This window comes from Homalodisca vitripennis, chromosome 2 (assembly GCF_021130785.1).
Source record: "Homalodisca vitripennis isolate AUS2020 chromosome 2, UT_GWSS_2.1, whole genome shotgun sequence".
Lineage (NCBI taxonomy): Eukaryota > Metazoa > Arthropoda > Insecta > Hemiptera > Cicadellidae > Homalodisca > Homalodisca vitripennis.
In genome coordinates, this window is record NC_060208.1 from 224,574,642 (window position 1) to 224,593,051 (window position 18,410).

Below are 18,410 nucleotides of genomic sequence, written 5' to 3' on the forward strand. Positions count from 1 at the left end.
CTGCAGAACTTGGCATTGTCAGTAGATACTGTTAGAACTGTGTACCGGTATCTAGTTGTACGTCCTAATCACTCTTTGCTGTTTTGGCAGGAAGCACAATGGCCCAGACCCTGAACGTTCTGCTATGGAAGACATTGATCTTGAGGAAGCGACGTTGGATAATCACACTCTTAGAGATCGCCATCCCGATACTGCTCTTCTATCTGCTCGTCTATCTGCAGAACTTGGCATTGCCAGTAGATACTGTTGGAACTGTGTACCGGTATCTAGTTGTACGTCCTAATCACTCATAGCTGTTTTGGCAGGAAGCACAATGGCCCAGACCCTGAACGTTCTGCTATGGAAGACATTGATCTTGAGGAAGCGACGTTGGATAATCACACTCTTAGAGATCGCCATCCCGATACTGCTCTTCTATCTGCTCGTCTATCTGCAGAACTTGGCATTGTCAGTAGATACTGTTAAAACTGTGTACCGGTATCTAGTTGTACGTCCTAATCACTCTTTGCTGTTTTGGCAGGAAGCACAATGGCCCAGACCCTGAACGTTCTGCTATGGAAGACATTGATCTTGAGGAAGCGACGTTGGATAATCACACTCTTAGAGATCGCCATCCCGATACTGCTCTTCTATCTGCTCGTCTATCTCCAAAACCTGTCAAGCGTCGATAGCGAAGACAAGATTGTGTACGATGACCAAGCTCGTAAATACACTGACACCCCATCATCCTTAGTATACATTAAAGGCTACAAGATTGCGTATACGGCCCCCTCAGCCGTCTCCGCAAGCTGTGACGTCATCATGAAAGCAGTGCAAGCAACCTTGGGCAAAAATACTAAAGGTAAACTATTTACAGTTTTCTCCCATGATGTATTTAAATTTACGGGATGTGTAAAATATAGGCTAAGGATGTGTAAGTAAAATTGAAAAAATAGTTTAAATTTAAAATTTTCTTCTTTGCTTCGATTGAACAAATTCATGGAGTTCTTGACCCCTAAACACTTATCGTAAGTGTTCACGCTAATCTCCTACTGGATTTCGAGATCCATTTGCTGAATTAGCTGTCATCGTAATGGCAATGTTTCACTCCTTCCAAAGTATCAAATCTGAATAAATAATATTGCATATAAGATGCTCGCTAAGGCCATCAAACAACTCAAGAGTCTTGCGATTCATGAATATTGGATGCTCACTTACATCAAAGCTGATGAGATCAATGTCTTTGCACGCACAAGCTAGCTGGAATGCAGTGAATGACATGGGTACTACAGACACTATATCGTACTTTTTCGTGTTCTCTGACTTAGTAAGTTTTTGTAATTGATTTGCATCTGAAAAGTGCAAAGTAATGCGCTGAAATATCTGGAGCTTTCCTTGCACTTCCTCAGGATCTAAATTTGCTTGTGGAGGAGTGCTGGTTGTTGTTAAATATTTCATCAAAAAGTTATAAATTTCTCACGATAGTTCACACAAACATGTATAGACTTACAACCATCTTCATGAAGCCCTCCTTGCCTTACCCTCTCCAGCAAATCTTTAACAGTGCAATAAAAACAAATCAGTGAAGATTTCAACACTTTCGAAAGATATCCCATATGTAATATAATATTTATGAGCCCACGTAACAACACATACATCACATACGCGATTCTTAACATTTGCTTGAATGTGAAAGTAAAAAAAGTAGACCTAACTAGAGCGTCTCTAAGAAATGGTTTGGTCCATGTTTTAAATTTTCTACAAACCACGAATACAAACGACCGCTGTCTTAAAACTTTGTATTAGTTAAGTTGGGCTAAGCAAGATATACTAACATATTTTCCTCACATTTTCTTACTCAGCTTAGTTTAAATTTCATAGAAATTTTAGCAGTTCTTGGATTTGTTCGTATATACTGTTGCGTTATCGTTGACTTCTCAGAACTTTGAAGGGCCGTTGTCTTAAACATTAAAGGGATGTGAAAACATTTTTAAGAACAAAAATTGCTATAAAATCTACAAAAAATGGAAATTTTAAAAAGATCCCTTGATTTCAGAAATTGCTAAAATGATATCAACATCAAACCGTCTATATCAGGGACAGAGACTAATTCATAATATTTTATTATTCTTAAACATTAAAATATTTTATGAAGGCATTTGGTTATTTTATAATTTGTGAACAGAATATTAAGTAATGTGGAGTCCAAGCCATTTCCATTTGTAATGGGATAAAGTGGTTTAAAATGAAGGCTTTTTATAAGAGTTGCTCTCACAAACATGCCCAAGTAGGGACAGACGTTTTCAACAATCCATTGCTTTACTTGGCAAGGGTTTCCAAAACGTAAGACGAAAAGGTAAGAGACAAAATCTACTGAGTTTTTAAGTCTAAATGTTAGGTGTACGCCAAGGAACAGTCTTATTACTCTTTCATCGTTGGAAATCTGCTCGTTTAACTTGTGAGTAATACTTATTTCTGCCACAGTGACGATGGTCTCCCAACCCGATGAGAACAGTGTCGTGAGTTGGTTGCGGCAGCAGTACATCGACGAGAACGGCAATTCCGACAGCATCTTCGGCAACAGCGACCTCTCCGCAGGCGTGGGTGTCATCTTCGCTGATTCCTCGTCCACCAGCCTTAAGTACACCCTCCGGACCACCAAAGAGACCTTGTTTCAGACATCGGAAGACACACTCTACGGGGAACAAAGTAGAGGTGTGTTCAGATTTTTATCGGTTTTTTAATATGTATATATATATTCTAATAGAGGGACACTGTGGTAAAATGAAAAAATCAAGCAAACCCCAGTACAATGTCAAACAATAGTGTCAATACAACAATATTTTAAGACCCTAATAAGCCAATTAAAAAATGCTTTCTCTTATATTCTTTTTGTAGCCTATATTATGTACAAAATATGAATAAAGATATTCTTGATTAGATTAGTTGTGACGAATACTACATTGGTATTCTGATCTTGGTCTGTATCTGAATATCCTTATGGCAAAATAATAAGAAAAGCAAAAACAGTAAAATTAAGGACATAAGGAAAAATAATAAGAGAACGAAGGAATAGTTGGATTTGTGTTAATATCTATAACACTAGGCTTTGTTTCATTTTAAAGATTCACACATATTCGTAGATGTTCTTGGTAGACAAATCCAAGGCAGCCTCCGTAGCTCTGGTGTTTAGTGACGGTATCGGAATCCCACGAGAGTTTACCAATCTCACCTGTAAAAATCCCTGGAAGGTTCACAGTTCAAGTATTTATTGGACACCAGTTTGACTTTTTAATTTCAAAAGGCTTTGTTTTAAGGATAATAACATCTTGTGAACTTGTATTTCAGGTATAGGTCTCTCCTTGTACCAGAGTAGCGGATTTTTGAGTGTGCAGGCTGCTATTGATCAAGCTTACCTCGCTAGCCAACAAGGCATCAGTGTGAGTAACCCTTCACTGCTGTTACCATAGCTGCTAAGTTTATTGAGTCCTCCTAATGTCCAGGACAAATCATATCCAATTAATAAACATAATATGTATTTATTCCTTCCGTTATTTTACATAGTTTTGTACACGATAAAAATTTAGCTCGGAATTTCTAGCCATCGAATCAATTAGAGATGGCTAGCACAAAACGAAATTGACAAAAAACCGTCTCTTATAGTCTAAATAAACTTAAAACTTGGCGGTCCACTGGAGTGTTCACAACGAAATAAAAATAGCATATAAATGAGTACTAATACTAAAATGCACTTAGCATGAAAACATTATTACAAACCCAAGAAATGAAGTATTCTACAATACAATTAATACATGTTTGTGTTTAATAAGAATTGAAGATACAGCAGTACAAAATATAAAAGAAACAAATAATTGTATCCAGGTTTGACAAAAAAATTCAAACTTCAGTGCTGAATCTCAAAAAAAATCCGTTGTGTCTTCTTTTCCTAGTATTTATTTTTTAACTTCGTGGAGCAACTGAGTTTTCTACACATAACGTAGCTCGAGCTAACTCAACATTGATATTGAATTAATCCTCCCCACCATAGCTACGTTATGTGTCAAATTAAATCTTTCTAGTTATATCTCTCCACATGGTGCATTTACATTTTTGTGTATTAAATAAATTATTTATTTATTTATTTATTTACATACGGTATACACCATTTCACATTTGTTATAGGTATTGTGAAAATACAAGAGGCTTGATATAAACAACTTACATAAATAGTTTACATGCATACATGCTAAAGCAAACAGAAGCAAAAAAATAAGCAAAGCAAGTGCCAAATAACATCAACATCGTGAATAAAAAGAAAAATTACAACAGCAATATAGTTCATAAACAAGTGCAACATGAAGGTGGAACCGTAAAAAAAGACTTAATTAAAGTACCGGTAGCGTATAAAATATAGAGTTACTTATATACTACTGAGACATACATATGCATATGAAACAAATACAATACGAAAGAAAAAATAAAGATTAGCGTAGCCTATGTTCATTGATATATATAAAAAAATCACAAGAAACCATTTCCATTTAGCACAATATAAAACATGCTACAATACATGCAAATTTTGATGCTATTATAATAATATATGAAACAAAAGTGTTAAGAAAATAGCAAGCAATATATAACATTCACAAGAAACCATCTCTATTTAGTGAAATATACAATATGCGACAATACATGCAGGGTTTGATGCCATTAAATATAAACAAAAGTGTTAACAAAAAAAAAACAAAAACAAAAAACAGCAAGCAAAATATAACGTTCAGTGTCAGAGTTTCACGTGTGGCCAGAGAGATATTTAGTGACCTCCCTCTTGAATGATGTGTCGGACATGCTGAACAAATCAATATGCGCAGGAAGACCATTTCCCAACCTTGTGAATTCTCGGTATTGTACTGTTGTACGCATAGTTCGTAGCGAGGAATTCCCTCTCGAAAAGCTGCACAGATCTTGAAGATGGTCGAGGACAACGAAGATTGATCCTCTCTAAAAGTCTCGGGGAATCACAAGACGACGACAAAATCTTCTTCAAGAACATCAGGTCAGCAATTTGGCGTCTGGTGCTCAAGGGTGCTTGTTTAAATAATAAAAGTTCCGGTGACGTAAGGAAGGTATAACAACGCAAAAGAGTGCTGTAATAAAATTTTGTCACCAAACTTTAATTCACCATAATAATATGATGTTGGGATAGTTAGGGTACTTCTTTTAACATGTCACATATTCAAATAGTTTATAATTATACTGAGATTGTTTAAATTTATTTATTCCGCCATTTTCTCTTTGCCACCATGGTTACCCAGAAGACCAATGAAAAACATTTGCTAACGCCCAGCCAAATACCATAGGATGAAATGTAATATAATCAAACTCATATAGAAATGTCTGTTCATCATATAGAAATTTCTCCTTCATGCATAATTCCAAGTGTACATATGAGTTTTTTTTTATATCGTACAAACAGAATTCGCTTACCCTCAGCCAATAATATTTGTAGATATTATGAAACGAAACTTTTTAAAATGAAATTTGCTCAAAATATAAGACAGTTCCGAACAGAAAATGTGCAACCCTTCAAAAATTAAACGCAATCTCAACGTAACATGTTTAAGAATAAGATCTGAAAAAGGCTGACTTTGCGCAGGATCTATTACACATTAGTTAAGACTGGCAAGCCCTGGATATAGGTACTGACCTATATTAGTCACTATAGTTTGAAGATGCCTGCATGAAAACCGAGAGTATTCTACTCCTTTACATGAAACAAAGAATGTGTTCAATTCGGCTAAAATGCATTGAAGGGGTTTAAATAATGATCTAGAGACTATCGTAGAATCAGGCTATGTTTATTCCTTGGAAAGGTAAAATGAAATTAAATGAATTCCTGGGAAAGGTACATTACTTTTGATAACATTTTGATCGAATAAAAATGGAACTATTTTTATTCTCCAGTTTGATCTAAATAAACTCAAGTGGATAGCTACAGATTGAAGTGAAAGTAATTAAAAATTCTTTATTTGAAATTTGTTTTTGACTATGGAAGTTTACCTACAACGACAGTCGTAGGTGGTTGGTCGGCGAATGCAGACCTATTGTGACCTGTGTATTCTGTAGTTCAGTTTTAGTAATTAGTGTCGTGTTTTGATCGTTTTTTATTAAGTGCATGTTTTAGAGTTAGTGCAGTTGACACACAACATGATAATTGTGTTTCCTGACACGCGTGTCACAACGCTCTGGTATGATTTGTTTATTTTAACCTAGTTCGTAATTATGTGCTAGGTTAGTTATTTACCTGAAGAAGAGATCGGATTGCAGATCTCGAAACGTAGCGTTACTGATTTTTTTGTATCACTGAACGATGGTAAATGTCCGGAAAAGTCCTGTTTCCTTCATAATTTGTCAAGAGAAATTCAAGATATTTTCACGATACTGAGACAATTATGACTTTGTATAAAACTATGATAAGAAGTAAATTAGAGTATTGTTTCTGTTATCTGGAATTCAATAAATGTATTAGAGTGTAGCAATTTAAAGATAATACAAAACAAATTACTTAAATTTTTATTTTACAAACAACATAATTATGTATGTCCTTACGACATGCACACTTCTAATTTAAGGGAAATGTTTGAGATTAAAAAATTGTCCATAAGAAGGGAACTAGCCTCAATAAGTTTTTTATGTAAGTTACTTAATAATTCAGTTGATAGTTCGTATTTGTCAAGTCACATAGGTTTGCATGTATGACATCATATATTTAGAGAATTTAATTTATTTGCTTTACCTAGATGTAGAACAGTTTCTCATTATAATTTTCCTTTGTATAAGACTCTACGGTTTCTTAATTTAAACCAATTAACTTAGATATTTTTAATGATAATTTGGAAAATATTTTAAAGATATGCAGCAACCTTTTATTTTGATTTTATTTATTGTTCATTGTAGAAGTGTATGTGTACAATGTAGCAAGTTGTTATTTTTATTTAAATTGTATAGAGTTCATTTACTTATGTTGTGTAAAGAAATTTAAATATTAATTTGTGTAACTGCCAGCAGTTTAGTTTAGTTTAGTTTGTTATGTAAAGTTCATATTAAGAGTTCATTAATTTTAGTTAGGATGGCTGTTTTGGGAATAATTGAAGGTTTTGTACTTTGTTTGTGCTATATCATGTCCTGTAGCTGTCATGCAAAATTGAAAAATAAATAAATAAATAATTAAAAATTAAATTGATCGCAACAGAATTGCATTAATTTGGAGAATTATATTATAATATATCAACATCTAGAACTAACTACTAACAAATTGTACTAACTTTCTATACTTAGAGGTTAGTACACTTTTTTAGTTCTGTGTACAGGGCCGCATTTACAAATTCGGCGCCCCTAGGCCTACAGACCAAAGAGCGCCCCCCCCCCCCCAGAGGACTCTGATTACACTGACGTAGAAATTCAGTAAATTTCTTAATTACGTAATTTTGATAACATATAGTATATATATATATATATATATATATATATAGGAGTGTTTTGAATAAATAAAAGCAATGAACCAATGAATGAGTCAACGTCGCACCCGGACCTAGTTGACCTTGGCCACCCGCCCCGCCGAGCGCCAACACCACCCGCCGCCGCAACTTTTTTCTTTTGTGTACTTTAAAATTTATGCGCCCCCTAAAATTTTGCGCCCTAGGCCTGGGCCTAGTGGGCCTATAGGGAAATGCGGCACTGTCTGTGTAGTATACTTACTGGCAGAAATATTCTAATGTGTTTTCCGTTGGAGTAAAGTTTCTTTTTGCGTTTTCTTTATGTATTTAATCACGTAATACTTTTAAATTCATGAGTCATTCATTATACATTTATAAAAGAATGTATTTCTGAACGTTTTCATCTCTTTATTGAATACGGATAAATTAAATACAAACGTATATAATACTCATTATGTTTTAAAACGTACACTCTGTTTTGTTTCAGATTCCGGAAAATGTGATCATAGAAAAACTTCCGTACCTCAGTACGACTCAGTTCAACCTGGTGAAGAGTCTCCTACCTTACATTGTTACCTTGTCCTTCACATTCGTCATGCCCTCTCTCATGGGAGGACTGGTGGAGGAGAAAACTTCAGGAATAAAAGTAAATATTCCTTTCAATACTGAAGGGTAACAATCTTCCTTACACCATCTTGTAACATATTGCGTCATGGCACTAAACCTGTTCTGTGGTAGCTTTGTATAACCGAAACATTGCAACTTACTGGAGTGTGGAGAGACAACTACTGAGTAAACTGGACAAGGAGCCGTATACAGGGTGTTCAGTAAAAGTATTCCAATACTTTGGGATTGTGTTCTACAGTAAAACATTAGCAAGAAAGTTCATATGAAGGTACGTCCTAAAACCTTTAGTTATATGGCCAGCACGTCTGTATGTGTTTTTTGAAATGATATCTTTTGAACCTATTAAGATAAAGTTATGAAACCTGAGAATTGTATTAACCTTTGGTAGATCGTTTTGAAAATAAAATATTAACAAAATCCTTTAAACCTGTTTCAAAATGACGTATGTTTAATATTTTTAAGTCAAATAACAAACAAACCAGTATACTCCGTTTTAAGGTTATTTTTGACGATGGAAGGATTGTGAAGGAAACAGGATTTTTCCGGACATTTGCCATCGTTCAGTGACACAAGAAATCAGTAACACTACGTTTCTAAGATAAGATTTCTAAGGTAAGATTTGTTTATTTTAACCTAGTTTGTTATTATGTATTAGGTTAGTTCTTTACCTGAAGAAGAGACCATATTGCAGATCTCGAAACGTAGTGTTACTGATTTCTTGTTTCACTGAACGATGGCAAATGTCCGGAAAAATCCTGTTTCCTTCACAAACCAGTATAGTTATAAAAATGCGTAAGATACCAACTATTTTTTCTTTTTTATATCAATTCCAACGGTACCTTTTTCAAAGAAATAAGTCGACGCATAAGCGACCACGATCACTTTATTATGCTTGCACAAGCCGGGAGCAACTAAGATTTTATCTTTTGGTAGGTATCAACTGTTTTAAATATGTTATACTAATTTTAAAAGATACCAACTACTTTGAAATATTTATTACAATTCCAACGGTACCTTTTCCAACGAAATCCGTCAACGCAAAAGCGAAACACGGCCACTTTACAGATACGCTTGCACAAGCCGGGAGCACCAAACACGTCATAAGATGAGAGTTATCAGTTGTTTGGCGCTCCCGGCGTGTGCAAGCGTATCTGTAAAGTGGCCGTGCTCGCTTTTGCGTTGACGGATTTCGTTGGAAAAGGTACCGTTGGAATTGACATAACAACTTCAAAGTAGTTTGTATTCTTTGCATTTTTTTATTACTATACCGGTTTATTTGTTATTTGACTTTAAAAATATTGAACTAACGCCATTTTGAAACTGGTTAAAGGATTTTGTTAATATTTTACTTTCAAAACGGTCTACCAAAGTTAATACAATTCTCAGGTTTCATAGCATTAACTTAAATGGTTCAAAACATGTAATATTTCAATAAAAAACATACAAGTGGGCGGAAACTAAAGGTTTTAGGGACATACCTTTATATGAACGTTTTTGCTCTTTTTTATGTGTAGAATAAAATCATAAAGTATTGGAACTCTTTTACTGGACACCCTGTAGAACTGTGAGCCGACCATCACGAATCATTTTTAAAAGTGTAACAGAATTTTTACTCTTTTGTTACAGAAAAAATAAAATTTTGTACCAATTAGGCATAAAATATATTGAACATATAAAAGTTGGCTCAAAGGTCTGCATGTAAAAAACACATCTTAACTGAAAATAAACTACACCACATTTTTACACCAATGTTGTAACTTTATGTACCACCAGTTCTTATTTTTCTACCTGTCAAATAAAGGCTCAGGAAAATGTATAATATTTACTAACCATAGTAGAAGAGATATAGGTGTGCCATTCCTCGTGCATTGCGGGGATTGCAGCTGATTAGTTGCAGGCACATGACGGATTTTTCCGCGCTGTCACTCGTAAGCCATGGCTGATGTTTATGTTTATTGTCACAGGTGAAATTTTTGTGCAGTTGAGGTGACTTAGTTTTATGTTTATGTACATGAACAATAATTTACGATGCCAGTTTATGTATGCTCTTTACAGATATTTGATGTAAAGCAGAAAAAATATCATATAATTAGTATTAAAATTTACCAGAAAATTATTAAATACAACAACATTAGATAGTTGCCTGAAGGAGGTTATACGGCATAAAGTTGACAAATGTTACAATTTGTTCTGAACTTTTTATAGAAGACTACTTTGTAATTTCCTTAAATCACTCGCCTTGCTGGACCTCCAATTGATGCAAACTTCTCCATAGTCTAGCTCCTGTTCTACTTCTCCATAGTCTAGCTCGTGTTCTACTTCTCCATAGTCTAGCTCATGTTCTACTTCTCCATAGTCTAGCTCATGTTCTACTTCTCCATAGTCTAGCTCATGTTCTACTTCTCCATAGTCTAGCTCATGTTCTACTTCTCCATAGTCTGGCTCATGTTCTACTTCTCCATAGTCTAGCTCATGTTCTACTTCTCCATAGTCTGGCTCATGTTCTACTTCTCCATAGTCTGGCTCATGTTCTACTTCTCCATAGTCTAGCTCATGTTCTACTTCTCCATAGTCTAGCTCATGTTCTACTTCTCCATAGTCTGGCTCATGTTCTACTTCTCCATAGTCTGGCTCATGTTCTACTTCTCCATAGTCTGGCTCATGTTCTACTTCTCCATAGTCTAGCTCATGTTATACTTCTCCATAATCTGGCTCATGTTCTACTTCTCCATAGTCTAGCTCATGTTTCTACTTCTCCATAGTCTGGCTCATGTTCTACTTCTCCATAGTGTGGCTCATGTTCTTTCTGTTCACAATCGTCTTCGTGACATTCATGTTCGCACTTAGCACCTTCTTCTGTTTTCAGGAGATGATGAAGATGATGGGACTCAAGTCTTGGGTGAACTGGGTCAACTGGCTTGTCTACAGCATGGTGGTCTACATCCCTGTTACTCTGGTTGTCACAGGATTACTGACTATAGACACAGGCTCTGGGCCTCCAATCGACGCAAACTTCTCCATAGTCTGGATTATGTTCTTTCTGTTCACAATCGTCTTCGTGACATTCGTGTTTGCACTCAGCACCTTCTTCACTAACGGTAATACAGTTTATCTTATAGTTTCTGGAGGTCACTAACTTAACAACCAGGATAACCTAGATATACATCTATAGTATCTGGAAATAATCTAGAAAGAAGTGACAGAATTAAAAAGAAAACCTATTCAAGGCTAGTGTATAATGTTTACTTTTATACCATATGTACTTTACATTACAATCCTCCAAACATTCAAGATTAGATTCAAAAAATAATTATAAGTATTAAAAAGAATGTTTCATCAAAACCACTTTGATATACAGGTTCATAATATTGATTTTGATGGAACAAGATGACATAAAACTGCAGTTAAAGAGACTCTTGGATGTGAAGTACTTAGAGAGTCTCTCTGTGTTATGTCCACATTAAAGGTGTACTTAACTCATCTTACTCGACTGTACATCGTTCAGTTTGTCTTTTCCCACACCAAAAGCATACTTACCACATCTTACTTAACTCGTACAATGTTAACTCTGACATTTTACACAATCTCGTCCACACTAAAAGCATACTTACCACATCTTACTTAACTCGTACAATGTTAACTCTGACATTTTCTAACACAATCTCGTCCACACTAAAAGCATACTTACCACATCTTACTTAACTCGTACAATGTTAACTCTGACATTTTCTAACACAATCTCGTCCACACTAAAAGCATACTTACCACATCTTACTTAACTCGTACAATGTTAACTCTGACATTTTCTAACACAATCTCGTCCACACTAAAAGCATACTTACTACATCTTACTCTGTTAGTTTTGATATGCTTACAAAAATTTGTCTACTCATGAATGCTGACAACTCCACTCATTTATCCTCTGTTCACTCTCGCGTGCTCACAATATCGGGCTGCACATGCAGTACATAGTCTAAAATATTACAAATACCTTATGTACTCTAAAATTTGAAAATTCTATATGGCAACTTTATGTTCACTAATTTTAAAAAAAATCATCTCATACAGGTTGAGACTTGATATTTATTTTCCCCTACATGTACTAATATCTGAAAAATTGTAAATGGTACAAACTAAGATAACCACACTTACTATCATAGGTCCAATTTTCTTTGAGAGACTTTACATCTATTTTCACTACACGTACTATCTGCACATGGTATTCAGGTTATGTACAGTATTGCTAGGTGGAAACCTCACTCATGTTGTCCTATTCACAAGTCTTCTTTATTGACCTTTGTAGACCAATGGGAAAAGTGTCCACTTTGAAAATCCATGACACCGGGTTTTGTTGCATACAACTGACAGTGAAAGAGTTTGTTTGAGATTTTTGTGCTTGAATTTTTAGATATGTTTTTGGACAAAAATTTGTATTGAGTTTTTGACTGTCCCCAAAAGTGCACTAGAAGTTCCATATTATTATCTACTTCTGATACCGTAAATTGAGTAATAACGCACTTGGAGTCATGGCTTAATCCATCTTGGATCATGTGACGCATCTAGACTTATCAGGAGCTTGCCCTATACAATCAGTAATTTCCGTTACGTGTATACAGAGTGCCCCGTAACTCTCTGGACAAAGGTATACCACGTTATTGCTCAGGTCAAGACAAACACTCGTATTTCACCATATGAACGTGGGTCTCCGATGCTTAGTTTCCTATCTGTCTGTCTGTATGTGTTTTTTTAAATAAAAGTTAATATCATTAAAACTAATAAATTGAATTATACCAAATTTTGCTCAAATGTTTATGATAACAAGGCCAGTTACTAAAAAATATATCATGAAATTATCTTCGGTATTTTCAAAATGGCGGACATTAAAACTTTAAGACTTTGAATATCTTAAGAAACCTGCAATTTTTCTCAATAATTACAAGAATAAATAGCCGATTTATAGCAGATTTACTGTGACAAGACATGGCCCACATTGAAAGCTGTCGTTTATTCAGTGTTTGTATTGTTGGTTATTCGCTGACAACGTCATTGTGGACTATGTCTTGTCACAGTAAATCTGCTCTAAATCAGCTATTTATTATTCGATTTTAATAATTTAGGTGTCACTAGATTTGTGATAGAATCCTCTAATTCTTAATTAGATGATTCTTAACTAGAATTCTTAAGAAAAACTGCAGGCTCTTAAGATATTAAAAGTATAAAAGTTTTAATGGCTGCCATTTATAAAATACTAAATATAATTTCATGATAATTTTTTTTCAGTAGCTAGACTTGTTATCATAAAGATTTTAGCTAAATTGGGTATTATTTAATTTATCAGTTTTTAAAATATTCACTTTTATATAAACAAACACATACAGATAAACAGATAGGAAACTAAGTATCGGAGACCCATGTTCATATGGTGAAATATGTCTTTCTTGACCTGAACAATAATGTGGTGTATCTTTGTCCAGGGAGTTATGGGACACCCTGTATAACAGCTGCCAATGATATACATATGATAAAGTTATGGCTCAGGAATAGAATAGCTTGAATAGAGCTTCATGACAGTAATTAGACCGTAAAACCATAGAGAGATTTAAACTTATTCTAAACAATTGTACACAGGGACCATAGCACTGATAGTGGGGGAACTTCTGTGGTACGTAGTATCAATTGTACTGGACTCAACCTTCGTCGCTTCTCCAAGCAAGTTCAGTCAGGTGGTGAACGTAATCACCTGTCTGTGGCCTCCAGTAGCACTCCAATGGGGTCTCAACTCCATCAACAACTTTCAGAGAAACAGTAAGTATATTTGCATCAAGCATATTAAATTACTTTAAAGGTTTACGTGCTGTGAAAACATCATTTTGTTTCTTCATATTCTTCAAATACAATGGGGATGGTCTAACAGTTTTAAAAAAAATGTACATCTTGAGCTATGCTTACATTAAATTTCCCCTCCAACTCTTTGTATACCATCCTCCATTGGATGTGAAGAGTCACTAACTACCTTAAAAACTATTTCTTTAATCCAGCATTCATTTACTAAGTTTAACTGTCACAACTTGAGTCAAGACAAGAATATTAAACCACCTAGAATAGGAGCTTCATTGTTAATGTTTCAAATTTTAAACCGGTGTTATTTTTTAAAGAGTAAACCCTTTGAGGTCGGATTTGCGGCATTGTACTCTACTAATAGAGAACTTTAATTTGATGTACTACTCGATCTATCCTCTAATTTAAGATTTCCTTCTAACTCCTTGCCGATCATCTCCCTGATATGATAAGAAAATGGCAGTTACTTCAAAAAGTAGATTTATAGGTGCAACAATGATGTACAAAGTTTTATTGCCCTGTAATTGTTCGGGAGTTATCAAGCCAGCGAGGGACTTTTTTACACTCTGTATACTATATTATCTAGTGTCTGGCTTGTAAAATGGGGACATTGTCTTTCAAAGTAAAAATATTTTCATTTTGCTTTAACTTAACTTGTTATTTTACAATGACCTTAGTAAAATAAAAGTATACTTGACTGATATAAAACTTTATTCAGTGTTATAATTAAACTATCTAACTTGATCAATAAAATAACTTGACTATGAGTACTGTAGTTATCTATTAACAACCTATTTTGTATTAAATATCTATTATATGCTGTGATAAATCGGATTCTAACATTCAATGATTTGGATTTCAGGCCACCCTTGGACTTATAGTGATATGTTTGATGACGGTGCTGGAGGAGGCAGAGTGTCAGTGGGTGTAGCTATCATCATGATGATAGTGGACTGTCTTCTGTTCAGTATTATCACTTGGTATGTGGAAAACGTCAACCCAGGACCATACGGCTTAGCCAAACCTTACACTTTTGTTTTCCAGGTAAGACAGCTCTGGACGCTTTATACATTTTGACTGCTATGGTCTAGCACCTTTTATAGATAACTCCTATGTAATATGTAAAGGTTGATCTCAAAATTATCTCTCAACTATGTCAACAAATTCATTGACAAATTTCTCGGATTGATCATCGTTAAAAGTTTAAATTGGAATGACCATATAACTACTGTTTATTTAAAGTTATCTAAAGCAATATTTATGATTACAAAACTGTCTGAATTCTGCAATGTAAAAGCTCTTAAAATGGTATATTATGCATTTTTTACTCTTAATTGGTTTATGGTATTGAAATATGGGGAAATAAATACATTTAAAAAGAACATTAATTAATTAAATTGTATTAATACAACAACAAAAACAGTATATTATATTTCTGGTATTGGCTAAAGGATTCATGTAAACAAAAATTTCAAGAACTTCATATTATGACAGTCCCTTGTTTATTTGTGTATAAACTGTTGCTTTTTATGGCTACGTCAAACAACTTAACATACCAAAACATCCACCACTTTATATATATATATATATATATATATATATATATACAGAGTGAGTTTTATGTCCTGGCACACCTGGATATAATTTAAACGGTCCGAGATATCTATGTGAAACCTTGACCGTACCTATTATAACATATTTTTTTTAATTTCTCAAGTTGTTGAAAATTTTCCCCCCCTTTTCTAAAGGGGGGTAAAGGGGGGCAACTAAATATTTTCAAATACAAACCCCTATCATGTGACCCCTCATTTTAAAGGGAATAAAAAAAGAAATCAAATAATGTAAACTAGAGGTCTCTATGTTTATTTTAACAGATTTTATGACAAATTTACAATTGAGTAAAGGGGGGTAAAGGGGGGCAACTAAACATTTTCAAATACAAACCCCTATCATGTGACCCCTCATTTTAAAGGGAATGAAAAACTAAATCCAATAATCCAAACTAGAGGTCTCTACGTTTATTTTAACAGATTTTATGACAAATTTACAATAATAAAATCAGTAACTGTCTTGTCCTGTTTATCGTAACATGAGTCAACACTAACGCAAATTCTAAAAACAGTTACTTGTTTTAATGTAGCAGGTGTTCAAACTGTTCACCTTCGGCTGTTTGACAGTGTGCTAGACGTGTGAAAAAAACTTGAGACATGATAGGGGTTTGTATTTGAAAATGTTTAGTTGCCCCCCTTTACTCAATTGTAAATTTGTCATAAAATCTGTTAAAATAAACGTAGAGACCTCTAGTTTGCATTATTGGATTTATTTTTTTATTCCCTTTAAAATGAGGAGTCACATGATAGGAGTTTGTATTTGAAAATATTTAGTTGCCCCCCTTTACCCCCTTTAGAAAAGGGGGGCAAAATTTTCAACAACTTGAAAAATTGAAAAAATATGTTATAATAGGTGGGGTCAAGGTTTCACATAGATATCTCGGACCGTTTAGATTATATCCAGGTGTGCCAGGACACAAAACTCACTCTGTATATATAAAACACAAGAAGCATAAACAATATTGTAACCAAAAAATTTACTTCCAAACAATATTCATTAGCAACATTATCTCTTGGACCAAAATAATTATGGAATGCACTGCCACATAGATTAAGATCACTGCCATTTGGTATTTTCAAAAGACAAATTGGCTTTTTCCTTTTGGAACACCCATTTTATGAAGTGGACGAGTTTTTTTTTGGGATTAGTCATAAATTAAACAATTATTTTTGATCCTAGGAAATTCTTTTATGTGTGTTGTAATTAATTTTTATTTAATTATTTGATTTGTTTTAATTGATTTTTTATTTATTTAATGTATTGCTTCTTTTAAAGATCTGGACGGACTGGAGGATTGCATTGCTCTTAACATTGCAGTGTACAATGACGTGTTTTCAATGTGACAATGTATGACAAATTGCCATGTAATCTTTACCGGTAATAAATAAGTATCAATTATGATCTTACTATAAAAATCCATGTTTCATACTTTTTTGTAGTAGGTGAATTTATTATTCCAATTTCTTTTGTTTGCCAGTAAATAACTTGCAACCGGAATGATTTGGGTAGTATAACCAAAGGTTGTGAGTGGAGGATGATAAGGTGGATATAATCTGGGAGGGAGGGAGCACGATAGCTCGAGGGCAGAATATGTTGGACTTTTTTCACAGAATATTGCATATTGAAGGTTTGATATAGGCTTAGGGAAGTGTGAAATGGTGAATATAAGTAAATAGGGGAGGGCGAGAATATCCCGGTAGTCCATGAGCAAGAAATAGTAGCCTTTTATGACATCTTTCCACAGATTATTGCATATCCAAAGGTGGTCTAGGCTGAGAGGTAGATGATACGGCCGATATAAGCTAGGAGGGAGGAGGCAGCAATATCGAGTTAGCCTTTGATTATATGACGCATTTTACTTTCTGAAACTTTAAATTATAAAACTAAATACTTTTACAACATTACTAATTCTTACCTGAGCGTTTTTAAAACTTTATGATTGGAAATTATTAATCTACTAATCAAAATATGATACAAGCTTTACGCTATGAAATCGGAGATTATGAAATGTCCCTTTGTACACTAACTAATTATACCAAACTTCCATCGTTTATGTACCACATTGCACTTAGCTTATCTGTAGTGGGAGTAATGGATTCTATGTTTTGTTGATAAAGTATTAGTTTGTTCTAACCCACTTAAGTTGATTTCAGTAAGATATGTTTTTATGTTGCAGTGCTTTAAAAAGAGTACTTACGACTCAAGAACAACTCAAACAACACCGTTATCAAATAAGTATGAAGCTGCCCCAAGAGACGCAAGAGTCGGTATCCGAATAGAAAATCTTAGAAAGACTTTCAGTAGAGGGAAGGTTATTGCTGTAGAAAATGTTAATTTAGACATTTATGAGGGCAACATAACTGCTCTACTGGGGCACAATGGAGCAGGGAAAACCACTACTATGTCCATGATCTCAGGTGGGATATACTTTTTTTCTTTTTTTTTTTCTCTAACTTTAGACATTTATGATCACATTACCACTTACATAGTGGTCACAATGGAGTTGAATTTGTAACATATTTATTGTATACATTTTTTTAAATTTTGAATTAAAAGTGCTCACACAAAAAATATGTCTAACAGGGACAATAACATAACAGCAAAAACAAAACAATAAATAACATCTATTATTTACCATAATTGGTTTTATCATTATTTTAATATTGCTGTTTTAATTTGTATTTTACATTTTTTTTCTTTTTATTCAATATGTTATCATGGACGTGCTCAATCAAAAATATATTCTTAACCCTAAATAACAATTTTGTCTATGGATTATTCATTTATATTTTAATCTGTAACTCGAATAATCCAGCATTTATAATAATAATAATAATAAAATCTAGCATTTGTAATACT

The 18,410-nt window shown here is 34.1% G+C and overlaps 1 protein-coding gene across 1 annotated transcript in view; it reads left to right on the top strand.

The window, feature by feature from the left end:
• Nucleotides 1-503: 503 nt before the first annotated feature.
• Nucleotides 504-18,410, top strand: part of LOC124356013 (phospholipid-transporting ATPase ABCA1-like) — a 48,483-nt gene continuing 30,576 nt past the window's right edge. The window contains 8 exon segments of the mRNA XM_046807159.1: nucleotides 504-841; nucleotides 2,464-2,694; nucleotides 3,328-3,419; nucleotides 7,963-8,121; nucleotides 10,969-11,200; nucleotides 13,731-13,907; nucleotides 14,803-14,984; nucleotides 17,728-17,968. Of these exon segments, the coding sequence (XP_046663115.1) occupies nucleotides 529-841; nucleotides 2,464-2,694; nucleotides 3,328-3,419; nucleotides 7,963-8,121; nucleotides 10,969-11,200; nucleotides 13,731-13,907; nucleotides 14,803-14,984; nucleotides 17,728-17,968 (1,627 nt within the window). The 5' untranslated portion in view covers nucleotides 504-528.